This window comes from Diceros bicornis, chromosome 14 (assembly GCF_020826845.1).
Source record: "Diceros bicornis minor isolate mBicDic1 chromosome 14, mDicBic1.mat.cur, whole genome shotgun sequence".
Lineage (NCBI taxonomy): Eukaryota > Metazoa > Chordata > Mammalia > Perissodactyla > Rhinocerotidae > Diceros > Diceros bicornis.
Window position 1 is genome coordinate 65779071 of NC_080753.1, and position 23672 is coordinate 65802742.

A 23672-nucleotide genomic window follows, 5' to 3' on the forward strand; every position below is an offset into this window, starting at 1 on the left:
GGGCTAACATCTGTGCCCATCTTCCTCCACTTTATGTGGGACGCCGCCACAGCATGGCCTGACAAGCGGTGCGTTGGTGCACGCTTGGGATCCAAACCCAGGCTACCAGCAGCGGAGCACGCGCCCTTAACCACTACACCACGGGGCCGGCCCTGGGATTCACCCATTTTTTAAATACCAGCTGTGGAACATGCCAAATGTACATCTCAGTAACTAGGAGATTGTCAGATGGTTTGCATCTCTGTTCCTTTCCATAAATCTGGAAGTAGAGCTTTTGACCATATTTGCTTCTGTTAAATGTCTTAATAATCAATGCTTGTTTTCGATTTTAAGATACACATTTTTTTTTTCCTTCAGCCATGTCAGTTTGAACAGTGCATTATACATTCTCTCCAGTCACTTAAAGGTGTTCTAGAGTGCAAGCCTGGAGAAGCCAGTGTAAGTTTTCTGTTACATTCTGCCTCTATTTTAAACTTTCCCAAGGAACCCTTGGGAATCACAGTTAGACATTTTTGAGTCATTTCAGTGCAAGACCTTTTTCCCCTGACTGCTTATTTGTTTTATTTTATTTAACTGCTTGGGCCCTTGATTTCTTGGTTCCAAGATGGGCTGATGGAAGTTAAAATGTGAATGTAAGTGTTGTAGGCAGAGGGCTTGCCTTGTTAACACTTCGTAGATGAAGAGAATGGCTGACCTGGATGTAGTCAAGCAGCGCCGGGTCAGTGTCTTCTCAGGCCGAAATCACTGCAGGTAGAAACACTGCCTATAGGCCAGATCTCCACTCCTGTCCCTTTTCAGAGAAAGGTTACCTACACTGGAAGCAGTTTTCCATATGTTAATTTTTTTATATCAAGTTTCATAAACAAGAATTTTGTTTGCTTAGCTAAGTCCAAAAATTTTCATCAAAATTCTTCCTTATAGGTCTTTCAACAATCTAAAACACAGGAGGAAGTTTGCCAACTAAGCATCAATATCATGCAGGTAATATGTAAAAGCACTGATGCCCTGGGGAAGCCTGAAATAATGCACACTATTAGTGAACCCCCTCCTATTTATAATATATGTGTAACATGTTAAATATGTATTCTTTTTTCATTTTGTCTGAGTATATCATAGTTTATGGTAAGTAAGGTAACAAAATAAATAATGTTCAAGGTAAGGTTAATTCTAACCTCTTGTAGCAATGCTCCAATATTTCGTTTATATTACGCTCCCCTTTTTGCGTTCTTGTGGTACTTTATATATATTTCTGTTAGAGCACAGATTAAATGACATGATAATTGTTTACATTGTATCTGTAGCGTGAAGTTCTTTGATTGGGACCAGTGTTTTGTGGGCACATAAAGTAGAGCATATGAGTGAGTGAATGAGAGAAAGAAAAAGGTCTTTTTCCTAAAATATATTCAAGAACTTAATTGGATCAAAACACAGGTAATTTTAGTTTTCTATCACTTATGTAATACACATTGGTGGGGTATATATTCCATCACTTATGAGAGATACATACATACATACCACTTATAGGATATATGTTTCTGTTTTTCTATTTACATAAAATTATTTTTAATGTCCAAATTGGTTAGAATCTAAGAGTTCATATCACTGAAACTTCTTATTTTTGACCTAGATTTTTATATACTGTTTGGAACAATTGAGCACCAAACCTGATGCTGATGTAGATACTGCACAGTAAGTAAAACTGAAATTAATCTCATTGAGCATTTAGAAGGACTAAAAGTACAGACTACTTGGTTTTGTATCCTAAGACTTCTAGTAAGAGAGAGAGATTGTTCGTGTTAAAGTTATAATTTATATATTTGACCTATATTCTTTCCATAATTTCTTTATCTTCTGAACTCAGCATTACTAGCAACGTGATAGCAAACTGAATACATGCTTGATTAGCTTAATAATTATCCAAAGGGACAAGTTTTATAAATAATAAAGTAGAAAATTAAAGTGTATAATTCCTAGTTGGTAACTTTTACAATTCTGGTGTGAGGACTGCACCAACGCCTATTAAAGACTGACTATGTTAGGGGATCAAGTCTGGGCAGACTTAGTTATTCGAGCTCCAGAGGATACAGCTTGATTTGTGATGTTTACAAATCCACGTGATAATTCTTTTATAATGTTCTGTAGGATTTTTCGGAAGTCTAGTTTTTTGAATGATATTTGGCACGTGTAACTTCTGTGCACCTAAGTTTTATGCTCTGACACAGATAATACTGAAATAAATGCCTCTTAAATCTATAACTGACAATTTCAGAATTTTTCCGTGTTTGTCTATCTCTTGGTATTGGTTTTTGCCTCTCAATATATGAGACTATCACCTCTCTGAGACCTAATAAATATCTAATTCTTCTAGTTATTCTTTAATTTGATTTCATATGTTTAACACATTAATCTGCCAGGAATTTGTATTGTTAATCAGTTCCGATATTATTGGTTAAATAAATCTTTCCTTCCGTATTGTTTTGTTACCATTTCTGTTTCCTACATCAGTGTATTCTAATATGTAGTGCAACGTATTTCTGAACTTTTATCTTTTGTTTATTCATATGTATTTTCTATCAGTTTGTGTTATTTTATCATTAGTTTATTTTTAATGTTTTTTAGATTGGTTTTCTTTTATTACTTCTCTATTTTGAAATATTATTTGATATTTTCATCTAGTTAGTCTTTCATTTGAATTCTAAAATCAGTTGGTTAAGTTTAGAGAAAAGAATTCCTCCTAAGGTGTTTATTCCGATTCTGTTGTATCTATGAATTAATCAGTGGATTTATGATGATCCCTCCCCCACAATTTTATATATCTGGTCACTTGTGAGTTATTACTAATTTCCTAACTCAACTCACCTGTAAGTGGTTTACTATGAGCTTGAAAAAGCCCCCTGGAGATTCTGATAGGCAAAAACATTTCAATTATTTGAGTCTATACCTAGAAATTAAATTATTTGGTATATTCCCCCTTGGTGATTTGTTTTTGAATTTGATTAAGTCAGTATTGGGAAGATCCAAAAGCAAATTTCATATGGCCCATGTTAACAGCTACTCCATAGTATCTACTGTGGACTGTTAATTATTAAATATAAAAAACTTACAGAAAGTTATGTGATTTTTGACCAAAAGATTTTAAGGCCAAATGAGTTCATAGCTTTGTTTTTTAATTGAGGTATAATTGACTTATAACATTATATTAGCATTTTTTATTTTAGTGCTTTAATTGTAACTGTTCTCTTGCTTCTATATTTAGTCTTTCTGTTGACGTTTCTTCTCCTGATTTGTTTGGAAGTATCCATGAAGACATCAGTTTGACTTCGGTAGGTAAGATGGTAAATAATTAGATGATAAATAGAAAGTAAAACATGTCATTTTAAAACTATGTAATGACTATTTCGTAAATCAATCTAAATTACTTTGCTACTGCATTACTGTAGCATACTACACTCTACTTGGGAGCTATGTTTTGTTTTGTGAAAATTTTAGTGAAAATGTAATTTTATATGTATTCCACACTTAAAAACTTTTTAGCTAAAGTTGCAGCTTAAGTAGTTGTATCTACTCTGTGCATCACGCGGGTCCTTGAGTGTGAAACAGATGCCCTGGTGGTTCCCTGGGTGAGGAGGCGGAGGGCAGGTGCCCCTGTCCCACATTTTTCCTCCTTACCCAGAGAAGCTCTGCTTTTCTCTGTTTTATTTCCGTGAGTTACCTAATAGCATTTTATTTGAACACAAGTTCCATGGCAAAAACAAAACCAAACCACCTTGTATATATATATACATATGTGTTTTTTTAACATATACATGTATTTAGCGATATTTCACATACATACTTTATCACATGTATAAGTTCAGCTATTGAAATCCAAACTCCAGCTATCTTAAAAAAATAATACCCCTTCTGATTTGTCATTAGCTTGAAAGATGTGTGTGTATATATGTGGTTGTATCTCTCAAGAAAGAAAATATATGACCTAAATTTCCTGCCCTACATCATTTCCACAATTATTATAAGTATGAATTCCTAAATAAGGGATTTGTCATATGAGGAAAAGGATAGTTTAATAAAGTAATTGTTTTAAAAAAACTATTCTAGGTTTAATTACTTGAATGAGGTAGATAATGGTACCATTCATGGAGAGAATTCAAGAAGAAAATATGTTCTAAAGAAAGATTAAAAATTCAGTTTGGGGGACAGGCCCCATGGCTTAGCTGTTGGGTGTGTGCGCTCTGCTACTGGCGGCCCAGGTTCAGATCCTGGGCGCGCACCGACACACTGCTTGTTAGGCCATGCTGAGGCGGCGTCCCACATACAGCAACTAGAAGGATATGCAGCTATAACATACAACTGTCTACTGGGGCTTTGGGGAGAAAAAGGGAAAAAAAGGAGGAGGATTGGCAATAGATGTTAGCTTAGGGCCAATCTTCCTCAGCAAAAGAGGAGGATTGGCATGGATGTTAGCTCAGGGCTGATCTTCCTCACAAAAAAAAAAAAAAATTCAGTTTGGGACCAGATATGTTGAATGAGTGACATTCAGGTAGAGATTTCTAGTGGGTAGTTGCATAGACTTGTCTGCACCCCAGGAGAGAAATCTAGATAGAGGTTTGTGAGTTGGCAGTATAGAAGCAATATAAGGCCGAGGAGTGGATGAGAATACTAGGGAAAATACTAGTAGAATGAGGGGAGGACCAAATATGTAAAAATAATATTGAGAGTACCAGTATTTAAGGGGTGGCCAGAAGCAGAGAGCCTCGAAGGTTCTGGAAAAGGAATGAGAGAGAGAAGACAATCCAGATAGTGCAGTGTTCCCGAGACAGATGGAAAAAAGCATTTAAACAGGAATATTTAACGGTATCGCATACTGAGGGAGGATCAGGTTGGGTCAGGTGAAAACTAGAGCCTCGTGAGCATGGCGGTTAGGAGGTCCTGTGTGATGACGGTGGGAGAACTGCCCCAGGGAACTTCTGAGGGGCCATCTGCTTGCACTGGGTCAAGAGCGACTAGGAGCTGAGGAAGGTGTTGTGGTGAGTTTAAACCGTTCTTTCCACTGTGAGCACGGCAAGAGAGCTAGAAAAGGAAACGGGCTGGAGGAAAGATCCTTCTAAATTAAGGAAGACCTTGCCAGCCATCTGGCCAGCTATGCTTTTCTCTTGTGTTTTAGAACGAATCTAATTTCTATGCGATGATCTTTCCAGTGTTTGAAAACAGCTGCTGTGTGTGCTCAGAATCTTCCCTCCTCCTAGCTAACAGCGTAAATTGTTGAGGCGTCTCCCAGCTGATGAGCTTGCAGGCTCTTGATGTGGTAGTTGTCCTCTGAGTCTACTTCTGTCCTCCTTCAAGGGTGGAGCAGGACTCCCATGTGACCCTGATTACTGTGAAGCAGCCAGAAATACACGTGAAGTTACATCTCGGTTGACTCACGCTGAGCTTACTGTCAGCTAAAACCCCAAGTGTTTCACACTTGCTTCTGCTAGTCACAGGACTTATCTTTCCCATTATACTCCCCAAAAATTGTTCATTTAGTCCCAAGTTCAGTTCCTGTTTTTTCCCCATTGGATGATATCTCATTAGATTTGGCACAGATTATTGAGATCTTCTTAGGGTCTTGTTCTCTTATCCAGCAGATATACAGTTATGGTAAGAAAGGTCCAGGTTTGGAGTCAGAAGACACTGGTTCACTTCCTGGTCTGTTTCTTACTAACTGAGTAACCTTGGACATGTCACTGAGCATGTCCTGTTTTCTCCTGGACAAAGTTGGAGTGTTATTGGCTATGTCTTAGAGATTCTGTGAGGAAAAACTGAAATAATACATAAGGCCATCGTCTTTATTCTGCAAGTCCTACCTTTGGTAGGTTGAGTTGTTTTCAGACGTATGTATTTATCTAAGTTGTTGATAAGCTTTGATTAGTCATCCAAGTTTAAAAATTTGATTATTTGCATTGATTAGTTGTTCTTCCCACTTTTATTTTTCTGATTGGTTAGATTTGAGGAAAAAAACAGTTACTGAGAGTAAGACTTCAAGTCACTCAAATAGTTTTTCCGTTTACATATGAGAAAAATCAGCCAAAGAGAGTCAATAAATGGGGCAGAGAAGGTGCAGCAGGCCCAGGTGGACTCCTAGATGAGGAGGAAGACTCGAAGGGAAAAGTAAGGAATGATGGATTTTGTAACTGAGAAAGCAGTTGGGCGTTTTGGAGAGTGCAACGTGTTTAGAGTGGCTGATGAAACGTCCGTTTCCTTTATTTCCTGTGGTTGACAAGGACCGCGGGGCAGGAACACCAGGCACGAGGGACTGTGGCCTCCTCTCCCCCAGCCTCGCCTGCACACCTTTCCAGGATATTCACTGCTTTCTTTCTGGTTCTCACTTGCCCTTCTTTACAGATTGCGGAGTGGTATACAGACCATTGCGGAGTAGTATACAGACCATAACCCCATTTACGTTGTTTTATACTCCATTTCTCATCTGTAGATTAATTCAGCGCCATTAACAACCCTTCCTTTGTTTGAAGGTACCTTAATAATTCCTTGGCCTTTTAATTATATTTATTGATGACAAAGAAAAGCAGTGAATAGGCTACACTCTGCCAGAGATAAAGTTAGGAACATTTTAAATAAAGAAATTTAGAAAGTTTTCAAAAATTTGATGAGCTAAATGAAATTTCAGGGAGATAAAAGCTGTGCTTGGCAATTGAGTTCAAAGAGTATATGTAGTTCATCTGTGGTTCGTGCACCTCAAAGGAAAGGGACCTGTTTATTTCCACACTTATTTTATTGACTTTAACATAGGTTATTTGATTATATACAAAATAGTAAGCAAAATGTGGGTAAGAACTTTTCCTGGAAAGTGGTTTTTGCCTTAGTTTTTAGTCAAGGGATCTTAAATTGAGGCCCTAAATTAGTCACAGTTGTTCCAGAGAATGCTCTCCCTCACACCTAAGGGAGCATGGGGAAAGTGCTCTCGGTGAGCCACAAGAGCAGTGACAAAGGCCATTCCTGGAATTTTATTTATAAAGTAGTTCTTCTGAACTGTAAAAGGATGTTTTATTCATCAGCACTGGGTTCTGGTAATTTTGATAAGAAATTACTTGAAGCAGTTAGAGTGCTGGAGAGTGGGATGTGGCTCCAGCTCTCTCCATGACTGACACCGGGAGAGCCCCAGCCTCTGTCCCCACTCGCCGTAAGAGGGGCCTGTTCTACATAAAAATGTCTGCAGACCCAAGTTTTTTGAAGAAGCCCATCACATGGATGGCATTATAATTCTCTTCCAAGTTATGAAAAATTTATAAACTAATTTCTAAGAGTGTATACATTTATGTAATTATTTAAAAATATCTATTTTATAGCTCTTTTGTGAACAGAGTATTAAGTAGAATGATAAAGTAGAACCCCATTTCAAAAGAATAACAGCTGATTCTACTTTACTGTTTAACTGTTTCATCAATCTGTTTTTCCACGCAGCTGTTAAATTTCAAAGGGAAGATTATTTGACTCTTTAGTGTATTATGTGGTAATGAGCGGTTAGTGGAATTATAGAATTGTATTATGTTTCTCTCTGTGTTAGTATTGGGAAAGAAGGAGCCAAGAAAAACAAAGTGTTGAAATTGATAAACACCAAGACATTATAGTTAAATGTAATAAGTGATAAATGCTATCTGTTAGACTCTCAATTTGTTACATAAATGTAATTTTCTAAAAATTTGTTTTGCTTTTAGGAACAGCGACTTTTGATAGTCCTGAGTAATTGCTGCTACCTAGAACGTCACACCTTCCTAAATATAGCAGAACATTTTGAAAAGCACAACTTCCAGGGAATAGAAAAAATAACGCAGGTAAGTGAATTATGTTAATGGACAAGTTGATTGTTCTGTCCACTTAGTTTCCAGACTATTTTCTCAGCTCTCTCTTTCTTTTGCTTCCCTACACTTTTCCCTCTGCTTGCCCTCCCACACTCATATTCCTTGCCTGTCTTCACCCCACCCTATCTTTGAGTGATTCCCACTCTTCTTATGTCACCTTGAATCATTAATTTAATAGTGTCTTCTTTTCTCTAGAGCAAAGCTTTCTCAAAGTTAGAGCTGATATACTCCCCACCTAAGCTGTTTAGAAGTGAGGGAAGAAAACAAGGAGAGAAAGGCATCAAACCCAGCTCTTTAAGAATCACTGCAGATTTGGCTCCTTTTAGGTTAAAGCTTGCACCTATACCCAACAGCAAACTCCCCGAGCCTGTAGGAAAACCTCTTGTGCTGATTCACATCTCTTCTTCCTCTCTCCCTCTCCACATGACCACAGTGGTGCTTTTGTTTTACTACTTGAGCATGCGCACACACATAGACACACATGCACGCGCACTCGAGACTGGCTTACAACAGCCGTAGGCTGCTTAATATCTTACCTGAAAAATACATACTCTCCACTCTCCAATCCATGGATGTAGCAAGGTTGGACAAAAATGAGTCCTGTATAAATCAATGGAGTAGGTTTCTTTAGATGTTACACATTGTTGTTTATATTTTTTCAAGTAAGCAGAAAAAGAAAAAAATGAAGTAACCTTGTTATTAAAGGTTGGTTGGTTCCTGGGCAGAGGTTTATCAGATTTCTAAGTAAAACTAAGCTAGAACCACTTCATAATGTCAGTACAGTTTTCTCAGTGCAAAGAATAAGAAAGATAATGATCTTGTTAATCTTAAAATCAAAAAGTACTCTTGATGGATTGCATACTTTTTACAAATGATGGTTCTAGTTCATGAACTAGATTGGGATTTTTTTTTCAAAGAATGAAAATGTCAAAGTGGGTGGCTCTGTCTTGTTTTCCTGCCTTTTCGTAAAGATTAATCATCCTGATGAGAAATGTTGTGACTTCAGGTTGTAGGGCCAAATGTCGAGTTTATTTCCAGAAATTTTTCTGTTGAGAATTGTGAGGTGCTCCTTGCAGTAAGAAGTTAGTGTTTGTAGGAAGTAGACACTTCGTTTTTATGCAGTAACAATAATGACACAGATGTATTTTTTGTAAAAACTTTTTATCATTTTAAAATTATATGAAATGATTAGGAATTGCATATGACAGAAGCAGTAAGTTTAGTTTTCTTTAGGTTTTTAAGCAGTTTAAGTAGGAACTATCTATTGCTTCAGTTTATATCATTAAGAAGAAGAATGAAATCAACATACAAATAAGCTTTGGTATCCTTCTTAGTCTTTGTCTAGATCATTTTGAGACCAAGGTAATATGAAGGATCTGGGATGGTGGGCTATTTTTCACACTCCAAATTTGGAATTTTTCAAATTGACCATTGAATATTTTGAAATCATTCGGTTGTGTATTAAATGAATAGATAGTAAACTGGATTTAGATTATAGCATTTGCACTGATTCTATTTATTATGAGTGAATCCATTAACTTCATGATACCAACCAAGTAGAATATATTTCTTGCATTAAGGGAAAAAGGCTGCTAATTGCCATTGTTTTTCATAGTTCCCTTTTCAAATGACAGATGACTCAAGGCATAGATCCCAAAAGCTGTTGTTATCCATTTTATTGCTCTGTTTCTGCCCTTGGAGATACTGGTTCACTGTGGGCTCCTAACTTAGTGTCACCAGACACTAGACATTCTCTCAGAGCTCCTTCCAGGATTGATCTGGGGCTTTGCCAAGGGTTCTTCCAGGCATGTTTCCCCCTGCTTTCTTATTGGTACTTCTGTTAGTAGAAGCGTGAAAATGGCCAGTTGTTAATTCCCTTTATCTTGTTCCTCATCTTCAAAAGTAGGATTAATTTTAACATAGGAACGATACACAAATAACCATGCTTTTTAGGAGATTATTAAAATTTAATGATCAGTGATCATTTAAAGCTAGAATGATTTCATATATACAATTTTATTTGATGCAAAAAACCCTGTGAGATAACTGAGGAAGGTATTCTTAACTCCATTTTTTAATGTGGAAAGATGTTCACAAGGTTAATGACTTGACCTGTAAGTAGCAGAGCAAAGCAGGACTCAAAATTAAGGTTTCTCATTCTAAATCCAGAATGCTTTCTGGCCCAGTGCCATACGTCTTAAAGAACAAAATTGTTCCCATGAAATACACCAAAGAAATGGGACATGAAGCCAGTTGATTAGTGTGTATCGTTTTGGACTTTATGAAACAATATTAAATGGTAATTTATCAGATCAGAGTATCCAATTCATCTTGCCCTAGAAGACGTCTCCTTTAAAATAAGCCCGTTATGATCCTTATGTGGACTCTGTGCTGTTCGGATCCCACACAGCAAGTGCTGCCATGAGCATCCTGCCGCTTGTGCATTTCCATTTGCCGTACCAGTGCCACTGAGCTTTTTCTCAAGTCTTGGATGTGTTTTTTCCAGTCATGCATTTTTTCCTACTCAGAAAGTAAAACCCAATCAATATTTTTAAAAAGGAGATATACTGAAAAGTCTAAAAAAATTTTTAAAAATCATCTGTAATGCACCAAGGATAAACACTGTCATATTTTAGTATATATAGTAATCAATATTTTATATATACCTATACCTATATATACCATATACCTGTATCTGTATATGTTATAAAAAATATGAAACATGTTTTTCTGAATTCCGTTTACATTGAATGTATCTTTTTTTATTGACTGTTCTGTTGTAAGCACTTTTATTTCCATTTATTAAATATTTTTATAAATATGAGTTTTATGGCTTTACGATATTTATTCATGTAGATGTACCCTTTTTTTTTTTTTTTAACTTTTTCATTGCTGGGAACCTTAAAATTATTTTTGTTGCTGTTGTTATTGAGAGGTGAAGATAATCTCTGATCACATTTCTTATTACTTCATCATAGTAGATTCCTAAAAGTAGAATTAGAGCTCCAAAGACTCTTAGTGAAATATTGCCAGATTGCTTTTCAGAAGCTGGTCTCGTCACATTTTGGCCAACATTGCTAATTATAATTTTTTAATTTGATAGGTAAAAATACTCTTTCATGGTGTTTTAGTTTGCATGCCTTTCCCTATTTGGGAGGTTAAGACTTTTTCATATGTTCATTGACTGTTTATAGTCAATAGAGTTCATTTTAAAGGTACTTAGAGGGTTAAAGAAATATAAAGTTTTGCCTTTTAAGTATGCAAACCAGATTTGCCATCAGTCATTAATTCTTTGAGACCTTTGAGAAGGGAAAACAAGAGCTATGTGATTAATAAACGTTAGCATATAATTTTATTGTGGTAGTTGTAATTATATGTATAATTCCAAGGCATTTTTTTACATACATAAATTGCTGTTTTAGCCTGTCCTAGTCTTTAAAAAGCAAACATCTAATTTGGATTTTGTATAATTGCAGATTTTTGACGGACTTGGGACTGTGGTCATTAAACAAGTCTGGCATTAAATTCTTGATTGAGATTTTATTTTAAGCCCCCAAATCTCTTTTAGAAATTGCAACATGGAGGGTGAGGAGAGGACAGCTTCTTTTTTCTATATGTCCAGGGAAGATCCTTTACATACAGCAATCAGTTGAAAGATTTTTGAGTCACTTAAACCATATGTATCATATTTTATATATTTGATTATTTAATGCTTAATTGTATATAATTCTTAAATTTTGTTTGAAACCATTTGAATTCATAAATGTGAATTATTGTAGCTTTTTCTCCTCACTGTATTATCTTCTTATACTTGTTTTATTTTCCTCATCTCTTCATCATATAAATTAGCTAAATTTTGTTTAGAGGCTATTTTTATATAATAAATTCACTGTAAATTAATTTGTTTTGGAGTTTAAGATCTTATAGACAGGAGTTATATTTAGTCAGATGTGTCCCTGCCTACAAATACTGAACTTAATTTTTGACCCTGTTTAAGTGCCTCAAGTTCTTTGTGTAAATGAGAAGGAAAAAAGAAACATAAAGAAAGAATACAGTAGTAAGGACTCAAGGACCTTGGGATTTATAAAGTAAAATATTGCTTCCCCAATATAGAAAGTAATTCAGCGAAGCTTTCCCAAAGCAAGGAAGGATATAAGATTTCACAGAGAAGGTGTTGTTTCAGAGATGAGAGAGAGGCTCTAAGTCTCTGGAACATTAGGGAGGTGTAGGAAATAAGTGAGTAAAGCCATTGGTTCACCAGTTGCGTAGGAGGTGAGGTTCCTAAGTCAAAAACCTTGAATGTGAGCAGATAAAATGCAACCACTCAAACAGCTGTCGTCCAACATCTGCTGACTATTTCTGTTCTCTAGGCTTGTACTTGCTCTGTTTTCTCTTCACATTCCTCACATTTTCCTGAGGATCTCATCTGCCACCACCATTCATTCATCATTGATGCCCGTGATTCCTGGAATCTTTATCTTTAACTTGAGTGTCATTCCTAGGCTTCAGATCCTACTTCCTACCAGACATTTTCACTGGAAATTTCCACTGGGATTTCAGATCAACATGCCCAAATCAAAAATCATCTTTCTTCCTCCTTCAGATCAGCTTCTCTGTGTGTTTTCTATCTTAGTCAGTAGTCATTGAGTCAGCAAGCCAGGGACTTGGGAATTGCTCTTGACTCCATCCCTCACAATGGTTTATGCTGTATTCTCAGTTCAGCCCCTGAACTGTCTTTTGAATCCATCTCCACCTCTCTAATTTGCTCTACCTGTCCAGATTCAGCCCTTTTTCATCACCTGATCACTGTGCTGCTGCAGGAGCCTTCCTCCCAAATGGTTTGCTTAATCTCTAAATTCTTTCACTCTCCAACTCGTCATCCACGGAGTTCCAGGATAGGCTTTCAAAGATACAGACCTGATTACATTGTTCTTCCTCCTTCCCACATGTTAGTGCTCCTCATTGCCTGAAGAATAAAACCTAAACTCCTTGGGCTGATTCTGTGCAGTGTTTTAATCTGGCCCCTCTTACCTCTTTCTCTCAAGGCATTCATCTCTCTACTCCAGTACCCTGTCATCTCGCCACTCATCTGTGCTTGAACATTTGCTATGATCTGTCTGCTCACTCATCTGTTCACCATCAGCTTACCAGCTCCATTGTGAGAACATGTACCTGTGGCTTGTGTTGTACTGTCTGTCTGGAATACCTTTCCCTCAGGCTCCATTTGACAAAATCATGATCATCCTTCAAACCCATCTCGGATACAGATGTCTCATGCTGTAGAAAGCCTTTTATGGCCTCTCCTCATCTGTTCTCTCAAAGTGCAAAATGAATCACATCCTCTTCTCTCTTTCTATGATGCTTTGTTCTTACCACTGGTATAGTATTTTAATACATTACGTTATGATTAGTTTAATATTTGTGTACTTCTTTTCTACATTATAAATTCTTTTCAAATATTTTTATATCAAATATTTTACCCCTACAAAAGAATGGATCTTATGTAGATGTAATATAAGAATAATAAAATGAACCCGTGTACACCTACCACCAAAATGAAGAAATGGAGCATCATTACCAAGACTCTGCTCATTTGCATCACTCTCCTTCCTCTACAGAGTCACTAATGCATTTTGTGGTTTCTAAACAATATATTGTTTAATATTACCTGTTTTTGACTTTTAAATAGCATAAATGGGATTATATGGTATATATTTTTCTATGACTTGCCTTTTCTACTCAATATTGTTTTTGAGATTTATCCGTGTAGGTTATGCTAGTTTGTAAAATGAATTATAGAGTATCTCCCTTTTTTCTTCCTCTGAAAGAGTTTGTGTAAGATTGGAATTATTTGTTCTTTGAATATTTAGAAGAACTCTTTGATAAAACCTTCTAGGCTTGGTATTTACTTTGTGAGACAATTTTTAATGACTGATTCAATTTCTTTAATGGTTAAAGAACCATTGAGGTTTTCTGTTTCTTCTTACTAATTTTGGTCATCTGTATTTTTCTTGGACCTTGTCCGTTTTGTCTAAATTTTCAAATTTATTGGCATAAAGTTGTTTTATTATAATAGTTTCATATTATTATTTCAATCTCAACTGCATCTGAGGTTTTGCCTCCTTTTAAACTTAATATTGCTTGCTTAATATTTTCCTTCTTTTCTTCTTGATCAGTCTTGCCAGAGTCTTTTTCAAGAATGAGCTTTTGGCTTTACTGATCTCTCTCTGTATCCTTTTTTTCTCTTGCAGTAATTTGGGCTCTTTGCTTAATTGTTTTATTTACATAACTCATTGGTTCCAAACTTTTCTGCCTTTTTAATATTTACATAACTCATTGGTTCCAAACTTTTCTGCCATTTAATATGAACATTTAAGGCTGTGAATGTCCCTCTATCTCTTTTGCTGTGTTCTACTTGTTCATATATGATATTTTAGTTGTGGTTCAGTTTTGTATTTTCTGATTTTAATTGTGTGTTTTTCTTTGGTACACAGGATATATAGAAGTGTGATTTTAAATTTCCAAATTAGGGGAGCAGTTAGTTTCCATATTGGGAGTTAGTTTTCTCTTTGTTAGAGATTTCTAACTTGATTTTTCTGCGGTCAGAGAATATCATGTTTTTAACTTTGTTAAAAGTTGCTTTGCAGGCTGTTACATGGTAAGTTTTCTGAAATATTCTACCTTTCTTGAAAAGATTATGTCCTTGAGTTTTGAATACCATATTCCATATGTCTATTAGATCAAGTTTGTGAATTATGTTGTTCAGCCTTCTATCTCCATTTCTTTTGTTTGTTTGTCTTGGTCTTGAATCTGTTGATTACTGAGAAAGATGTATTAAAGTCTCTCTTCGGTTACTTTTAGATATTTTCTTTGTCATAGTAGAACTAATATTCTGTAGTTCCACTATGATGTGTCTCTTGGTATGATTTTTTTTTTTTACCTTTTTTCCCTGACTGACTGATACTTTTAATCAGTTCTGGAAAATTCTGATCCATTACCTCTTCAAATATTTATTTGTCGCTTTTCACTCTTCTCTCCTTCAAGATGTCCAATTGGATATAGTATCTTAGACCTTCTCGTTCTGTTCTCCATGTCTCTTACGTTTTTCTCTCATGTTTTTTCCCTCATCTTTAGTTCTCTGTAATGATTAGGAATAATTTCTTTAGCTCTCTCTTATTCATGATTTCTTCAGTTGTGTCTAATCTTGCTGAAATTTGCTGTCTATTGACATTTTATTTCAGTTGTTTTTTGCTTCTAGAAATTCCTTTTGGTTTTTGTTACTAGGTAAGAGACGATGATTAATTTACTCTGGAATGGTATAATTTCATACATCAGTGAGGAGGTGGTGGCAGTGAAGTTCTTTCGAGTGCCCCTCGGATCGTTGTGTCTGGGTGGCCAAATCAAATACAGTCTATCGTCAAATAAAAGACTATCCCTACTAAGGAGAAGAAGGTCAGAGCAATCAAGTGAAGCCTCATTAATGGGATTTGAGGTGGTTAACTTGACTATTAAGAATTCCCAGAAAAAGAGAAGTTTGGGGAATAATAAAGATTAGTAGTAAGTCACTAGGTTAGAATCACGGTGGAAGGGTGAAGGAAGTGAGGAATGATGGCTCTCACTAACAAGTCCTAGAACCATCGCCTGTCCTTCAGTATATCCTGTTCTATTCACAGTTTTCTTTTTTGTTTTAGTAGTGCCACCTCTACCAGGGATTAAGAATTTTTTTTAAATTAATGATTTACTTGGCATTTATTTTGTCCACATTTGACAAGTTATGGTTCAATAACGTAAAGGAATATGAGTTTGCCATCTGTCCAGCCATCCATTTGTAAAGAATTTAAAAAATGTATTAATTTGACGGAACCTAGTAATCCATATTCACTTGGATAGATGATCTGATTATAGTTTGATGAGTTTATTTCTATAGAGATGGCTCAGTTTAACGTTCCCTTTCTGGCACTTTTGAAATTAAAATAACAGGGTTTTTTTCTGTTATTTTTTTTCTTTCTCAGAATCATACTTTTTAAAAAAGGATTTTTACCAAAAAGTTTTTAAAATAGTAAATTAGAGAGTTTAAATTAGAAACATTAAAATAATATAATGGTTTTACTTTTTTGCTATTTTGAGTGACTTGAAGACAGCTGTATAGAATTGAGGAAATGTGACACCACTTAGCACGCATTTGTTTTCCAGGACCTGTCCATTGTGAGCACTTGCTGTCAGATAGGTCAGGCCAGTGATAGCAGAATGTGAAAAGATACAATGGTAGATTATCACAAGTATTATTTGGCCCTACATCTAAAATGCTACCCCTTAATATATTGTGTCTCTCTGTAAGTTTTTACCAACTGTTTGAAGTACTTTAAAAGGTACCCTAATTTCTAACATGTAGGAATTTAATATGTGAGTATCTCTATTTCTGATTACATAATATTGAATTAGCACTCCCCCCTTTTTTCTCTTAAGAGAGGTGCCCTATTTTCATTAGAGACGTCTCGCCAAAAAGGATGGCGTGCCCTCTGGCGTCACCTCCCTATGAGCCTTTTTCAGTCTCCTCAGCAGTGCTCCTTAAGCACTCCCTCCCTCTCTGCTTCTTTAACAGCCATATTTTTTGAACATATAGTTTTATAAATGTTTTCTTGCCTTTCTTCCCTATTTGACTGTGATTTCTTTAATAACAGGATTTTTTTTATTTATCTTTCATTCATCACTATCAGGTAGTGCTTTAATGATGGATGGACCTTATCCTTGCATTTCGAGTAGGGTCAAGCAAACTCAGGTAACCTGTGTTCATCAGCTGGTGTGAACAGGGCATTAGTGAAAATAGAGCAGTTGAAATGATAATAATAGCTGCTAGCATTTGTTATGTACTTTAAACATGCTACACCAGTTTCACAAATTATCTTTTTAAATTCTCACAGCAGAATTTATGAGGTGAGTACTGTTGACTTTAATCCTGCCTTGTCACACATTAATGTTCTTCTCTCTCTTTGTTTCATTTGCCTAGTATCTATCTGCTCACCCATTTATTTTCAACCTTTTTTTAGAAAATCGAGGTATATAAATAGTAAATTACACAAATCTTAAGTGTACAGATGGCTGACTTTTTCCACATAAATGCATCCTAGTAGCCACCACCCAGATCAAGATATAAAACATTTCCCCCATACCCCATTCCAGTCAGTAGGCACCCCTCTCACCACTGCTCTGATTTCTGTCAGCATAGATTAGTTTTGCCTATTCTTGAACCTCATGTAAAATGGGACCATGCAGTTTGTAGTCTTTTGTGTCTGGCTGCTTTTGCTCCAACTTAATAATTTTTGAGATTTATCCATTTTGCATGTGTGTCAGTAATTTATCTTCTTTTATTGCTGAGTTTGGATAACAAAAGTTTGTTTAATCATTCTCATGGTAATGGGCATTGGGTTGTTTCCAGTTTTAGGTGTTTATGAATAAAGTTGCTGTGAACATTGCTGTAAAAGTCTTTCTGTGGACATTGGTATTCCCTTATCATGGCTCTATGCCTAGAAGTGGAATTACTGGTCGTGGGATCAGTTGCTTAGAAACTCCAGATAGTTTTCCATAGTGAGAGTCTCATTTGACACTCACCAGCAGCGTGTGAGTATTCCAGTGGCTCCACATCCTCACTACCACATAATATTATCATTATTTTTTATTTTAGAGAATCTCATTGCTTTCATTGGTTTTCTCTGTTAAAGTGTGATGTTAAGGACCTTTTCATATACGTTTATATATTCATGTTCAGATATCTTCTTTTTTGAAGTACCTGTTCAATTCGTTTCCTCCTTTTTTAATTGGGTTGTTCATCTTTCTATTAGTGATTTTTGGAAATCTGTGTAGAAGTCCTTTGTCAGGTGTAAATTTTTTCTCCCAGTTTATGGGTCGCTCTTTGGTTTTTATAATGGTATCCTTGAAGTAGGAATTGTAAATTTTGATGAGATGCAATTTATCAGTTTTTTTGTTTTCTTTGTTTTTGTTTTTGTTTTTTTTTTTTTTTGTGAGGAAGATCAGCCCTGTGCTAACATCTGCCAATCCTCCTCTTTTTTTGCTGAGGAAGACTGGCCCTGGGCTAACATCCGTGCCCATCTTCCTCCACTTTATATGGGACGCAGCCACAGCATGGCTTGACAAGTGGTGCGTCGGTGTGCGCCCGGCATCCAAACCGGCGAACCCCGGGCCACCGCACTGGAGCGCGCACACTTAACCACTTGCGCCACCAGGCTGGCCCAATTTATCAGTTTCTTTAAGTGTTTAATGCCTTTCATATCCAGTCAAAATCTTTACCTGCCACAGTGTCCTGAATGATTTTTTCCCAGAGGCTTTGTAGTTTTAGCTGTTATATTCAGGTCCGTGATCTTTTATTAACTGTTACATTTTGATAGTTATTATTGTGTTATTATTATTATAATTATATATTATTATAGCTTTATAGTACGTCTCAAAAAGATAGTTTTACTTCTTCTTTTCTGATATTTTTTTCTTGCTATATTGCGTGGAGTAGGACCTCTAGTATCATCTTGAGTATAAGTGGGGCCTTATAAGAGGGAACTTTTCTCAAGTCCCTTTTTTTCATCTATTTTCATTTCCACTTCTGTGTAGTGTATTCTTTTTATTTATTTATAGATTTAATTTGCCAACAGTTTGTTAGGATTTTTATGTCTTTGTTTATGAGGGCTGTTGGTCTGTAGTTTTCTTTTCTTGCAATATGCTTGTCAGTTTTTGGTATCAGGGTTTTGCTGACCTCATTAAACAAAATAGGAAATGTTCTCAGGGCTCTATTCTATGAAGAAGTCTGTGATACAATTTCTTCCTTAAGTGCTTTGTAGAATTCACCAGTGAAATTGTCTGGGCCTGAAGTTTTCATTATGTGAAAGCATTTTAAATAATGGACTCAGTTAGTTTAATACATACATATAGGACTACTTGTGCCATTTTTAGAAAGATACATTGTTTTAGGAGTTTATCAATTTCTTCTATGTTGTCAAAACTATAATAACCTACTTTTGACATTGGTGGTTTTCTCTAATATTAATCTTTTTAAAAATTTAATTGATTTCTGCTCCTATCCTTAATTTTTTCTTCTACTTTCTTTGAGTTTAATTTTCTCTCTTTCTAGCTGCCTGAGGTAGAAGATTAAAGCATTAATTTTAAGCATCTCTTTTAAACCTTTCTTCTTTGTAATAGATGCATTTTTAGCTATAAAACCCACTACTTTATCTCTATCACAGAGGTTTTGACATGTGTTTTCATTGTCATTCTAGATTGCTATTAGTATTTCCCTTTTGGATGCCTCCTCTCTTTCAAGAATTAGCACTTGTATTTCACATTCCCAGAGTCTCTCAAGTCATCTATTTAGGGTTATGTTTCTAAATATTAGAGGAAGAAAGGGATGAAGGAGTACAGAAGGGAACTCAGAGTTCATTGCCCAGCACTGTTTTCCTCAATTGTTCATCCTCTTCAAGCTGATGTGTTTGCTTTTAGGTTAGAGCCCTTTTTCAAGTACCTGGGTGATATATTCTGAATTCTTGCATATCCAAAAATAGGTTTCTTGGGCTCTGTTAACTGAATGACAGGATTCCTGGGTTGCACTCCCTTTATTCTTATAGAAAATATTCCACTGATTTCAGGTTCCAGTGTTGTGTCTGAGAAATCCCATGTCAGACTGATTCTTTCTCCTTTTTTCATTCTGGAAGCTTAAAAGATTTTCTCTCTCTTTTTATTATTTAGAAATTAGGAACTTTAACAGTGTTTGCCTAGATGTGTGCAGGGTCTCATTGGGCTAGCCTGGAACTCAGCAAGCCTGTTCAAATCACAGTCTCGGTCTTTATTTAGATCCAGGTTATTTTTCTTTTGTTGCTTGTTTAATTATTACCTCTTCTTAACTGCTCATACTTCTCTACTTGAATTTCTATTTTTTGCATATTAGAGCTCCTGGATCTATCTCTTAAGTCACTTCCTTCATAATTTCTACCTCTTTACATTTTTACTCTGTGCTTGGAAGTTCTTATTGCACTTAATTTCAGTCTCAGTATTGACCAGTAGTTCCTTCAGTTGACCTACTCAGGTGTTAGCTTTGGAAAGCATGTGTTTTATCTCCATGAAGTCTGATTTTGTATTGTACTTTAATCTCCTTAAGCGTTTTCATTATTTTTCTAAGTTTGAGTTGTTGCTTGTCTCTTCCATAGCTGAATTTCACTGCTTGACGGATATTCCTGTTTATATCTGCTAGACTCCCTTAGATTATTTTTCATTGTCAGCTTGTTGAAACTCAGGTCTGGTGTTGGAGAAAAGCTTGCATCCTGTGGGCCAATGGTGTAGCAGCAGACAGGTCACCAGTCCACTGCAGAGGCACCAAGACCCACAGACTCTTTATTCCTCAGACATCTCATACCCTCCCAAACTTAGGACTCTCCCCACCACTCTGCAACTTCTTGGCCTCTTGGATGCCAATGAGACAAGGCACAGACTTGTCGGACTGATGCTAACCTCCTTACCCTGTTCTGCTCCCACTACCAGCAGGAACTTGATACCAAGCAATGGGCTTGCTCTGCTCGCTGTAACCTGGGCCAATTAATCACAATGAGCTGGGATTGAGAAAGGAAGTTTTCATTCCATTAGCCAGCATAACTGGGAAGATGGCAGACTAATGTCTCAAAAAACCATTTTCCAGGATTACAGAATCTTGAGGCAGTTATATAGGGAAAATGGGCTGTAAGGAGGGGGTTTCCTTCAGGCATGACAGACTCCAGGGTCTTTTATTGTTCCATTATTCTGTCAGCTGTGATGGATACCCTGTAGGTGTGTTTCCCGCCTGTGGTCAGCCTGTTCCTGGAGAGAAATTCATAGAACAGAGTTTTAATTTATCAAGCTGTTGGGGAGTACATATGTACAGGGAGGCCGTGAATCAGGAGAGCATGTGAATTTTTTCAGGGTACGTGTAGAGCAGTGAGTAGTCATATAGAGGAGGGGCTGGGGCAATTTAATGTAACAAGATGGCCTCACTTATGCTCACTTACAAACTCACAGTTCATGTGGGCTGAACTTTCTGTGAAGATGACCTGTAGTGCATATATGGGGATTAATTCTTATCCTGTTAAATAGCTATGCTAAGAGTGGTCTTTATTACTGAAAATAAATAAGATAAAAATCATGTTTTGTTGTAGGAAAATGGTAAGTACTTTTAAAATATACTGAAATATTTATTATTTACATTATTTTACTTTTCCCTTCACCCTCAAATAGACAACTCATAATTATTCTTTATTATGTGTTTATAGGTTAGCGTGGCCTCACTGAAAGAATTAGACCAAAGACTCTTTGAAAATTACATTGAACTGAAAGCAGATCCCATCGTTGGCTCCTTAGAACCTGGAATTTATGCAGGCTATTTTGATTGGAAAGACTGCCTGCCTCCAACAGGTAAGTGGTTTCACATCACTGAAGTTCTCTGAAGGAAGTCTAATGCATCTAGAGTAATAAATGTAGATGTGCTTTTATCAATTAGTGTATGTTTAAAATACTTTTCTTTTTATTTACATTTTTCTCATATTTACTGAAGAATGAGTTTGATTTTAGCTTTTTATTAGCTTAAACCCATTTTTTTGATAGTTTGGAATTTAGTACATTTTTTTATTGTTAATACTTAATGGCTTAAAGTTATTCTTAAATTCCAGAGAATAATTGATTACACCTTTAATATTTGATCATTTTAGTAATGTGTACTTGCTTCTTCTGATATTCCTTTATTGCACAGATATAACAGACTGTGAGTGACAGTTTTATGCAGTGCTCTTGTGACCATCATCACAAAAATTTGCTTAAGGAATCTGGTCACTTTTATGTGAGACCTAATTATCAATGCTGAAAAGGTGAAGGATAGAAGGAAAATGTGTAGGAATAAGATGATTATAGTAATTTAGCAAAGAAAATTGAACCACAGAAGGATGTCAGACATAGTTCCTGTATTATCTTTGTGATATCAAATGAAAGTCACTGAAATCACTTCATAATATATATTTTAAAAATAACTGTTGCTTGCTGAATCCAATAAACTTTTTGATTGATCAAATAGTTGTTTCTTTATAAGAAATAGTATGGAATACATAAAACCAATCTACCTATTACCATTTTTATATAGAAGTAGTCTTATATAGAAATGGTCGTGTTCACATTAGACGCAGGTTCTTTTTGGATATATACATACGTAGATGTACTGGTGAATTGTTAACAGATTTGAGTTAATGTTCATTCTTTTAACTAAGTGCTTTAATCACCTTTTGTTTGTATTGTGTGATGCTTTTATTAGATGGTGATAAAATGGTTTCCTCTTTAAACACCTTTGATTTTTATTGTATAGCGGTCACGTTAGGTGATAACAATATAGTGATTCTAAAAGTCTAAACTAAAAACCAAAATCATTACATTAATATTTTATGTGACCACAAGAATTTAATTTTCTGAAATCACAGTCATTATAGTCAGATGAGACCTTCTACCTCCTGATGGCCATAATTGATCTTTTTTCCCTAAACTCCGTTACTTTTCTACACACATGCTTTACTGTATCCACATGGGATTACAGTTCATATCCCAGATATATCCTTTTAAAGTTTTCATCAGATCCTATCAGTATCTTGCTTAAAATCCTTGCAATATCTTCCCATTATACTTATAGTAAAGTCTGCCGGTGCAGCTGTGCTGCGCCCACCAACCCCAGGCCTCTCTCCAGCTGCACTCCAGCACAGGGGTCTTTTTGTTGCCTAGACTTTCCAAATCCTTCTACCTCAGGGCCTCTTCAAGACTGTTTTTTCTTTGCTTAGACAGTAATTGTCCCTTATCATCATAGGGCTGACTCCCTTTTGTCGTTCAGGTCTCAGCTTCGGTATCACCGCACCAGCCATCCAACCCGAAGAAATGACACGGCCAATGGAGAATAGGCGTGGCGTTTTAGATTTAACCTGTGAAAATCACTCCTTTTTTATTTATAAAATAATTATTTACAAGGGAGAATGCTGTCCATGTGGTTCAGCACTGGCCTGTGTACTGGTTGAGCTTATTAAAGCTAAATCCATGAGGTCGTAGCTAGTGGGCGGATTATCACCAGGTTGTTGGTGAAGTTGACTTTCTGTGGTCAGTGTGGTTTATGACTGAGTGAGCAAACACGACTTTCAACAACAAATTCTCATTCTCAAGATGGTCAGTCGACAGCCGCTGGAACTTTTATCTGCAATCTCTTTTCAAAACTCTTGGGCCCAGATGACTTTTGGAATTTCAATATTTTTGGATTTTAGATAGATAACATAGTTCATGTACCGTATATTATGTTACATCCCCAGCAGGGATTCCTGTAGAGAAACATATGAATATTTAGACTAAGAGTGTTATCCATATTCATCCTTATTCAGTTCAGGTGAGAAATGCATCACAAGAGTTCATCACAAATTTGCAAATTCACAAACAAACAGAGAAATTTTGTCTCCTCAGTTCTGTATCTCCAGTATCTAGACTACTGCCTGGTACATGTTATCTGGTCAGTAGACATTTGCTCAATAACTGGATGGATGACCCCTTGTAGCTCCCGCAGGTGCCTCTGCCAGTCTCCTCACTGCCTGCTGTCACTCCCCTGGCTGGCCTGTGCCTGCTTCAGGCCTCCTCTGAGAAGAGGGCTTTTTCCTTCTTCACTCCGACAGGATTGTCTTCTTGTTCTCTGAACCCGTATTATAACTTTTAACATCTGTATAACTCTGTAGTAGATGTACATAATATTTATATTTTTTGTATCTGTTTTTTATT

General features: G+C 36.2%; 1 protein-coding gene across 8 annotated transcripts in view; it reads left to right on the plus strand.

Annotated features, from left to right (window-relative positions):
• EXOC2 (exocyst complex component 2) overlaps positions 1–23672 on the plus strand; it is a 200110-nt gene that overhangs the window by 127398 nt on the left and 49040 nt on the right. For 6 of the 8 annotated variants that reach the window (XM_058555396.1, XM_058555397.1, XM_058555398.1 and 3 more), the window contains 6 exons: positions 358–438; positions 922–981; positions 1628–1689; positions 3257–3323; positions 7716–7832; positions 21158–21299. In XM_058555396.1, the coding sequence (XP_058411379.1) occupies positions 358–438; positions 922–981; positions 1628–1689; positions 3257–3323; positions 7716–7832; positions 21158–21299 (529 nt within the window). The remainder of the gene's footprint in view (positions 1–357; positions 439–921; positions 982–1627; positions 1690–3256; positions 3324–7715; positions 7833–21157; positions 21300–23672) is intronic. The other 2 variants (XM_058555401.1, XM_058555402.1) reach the window with 2 other exon arrangements.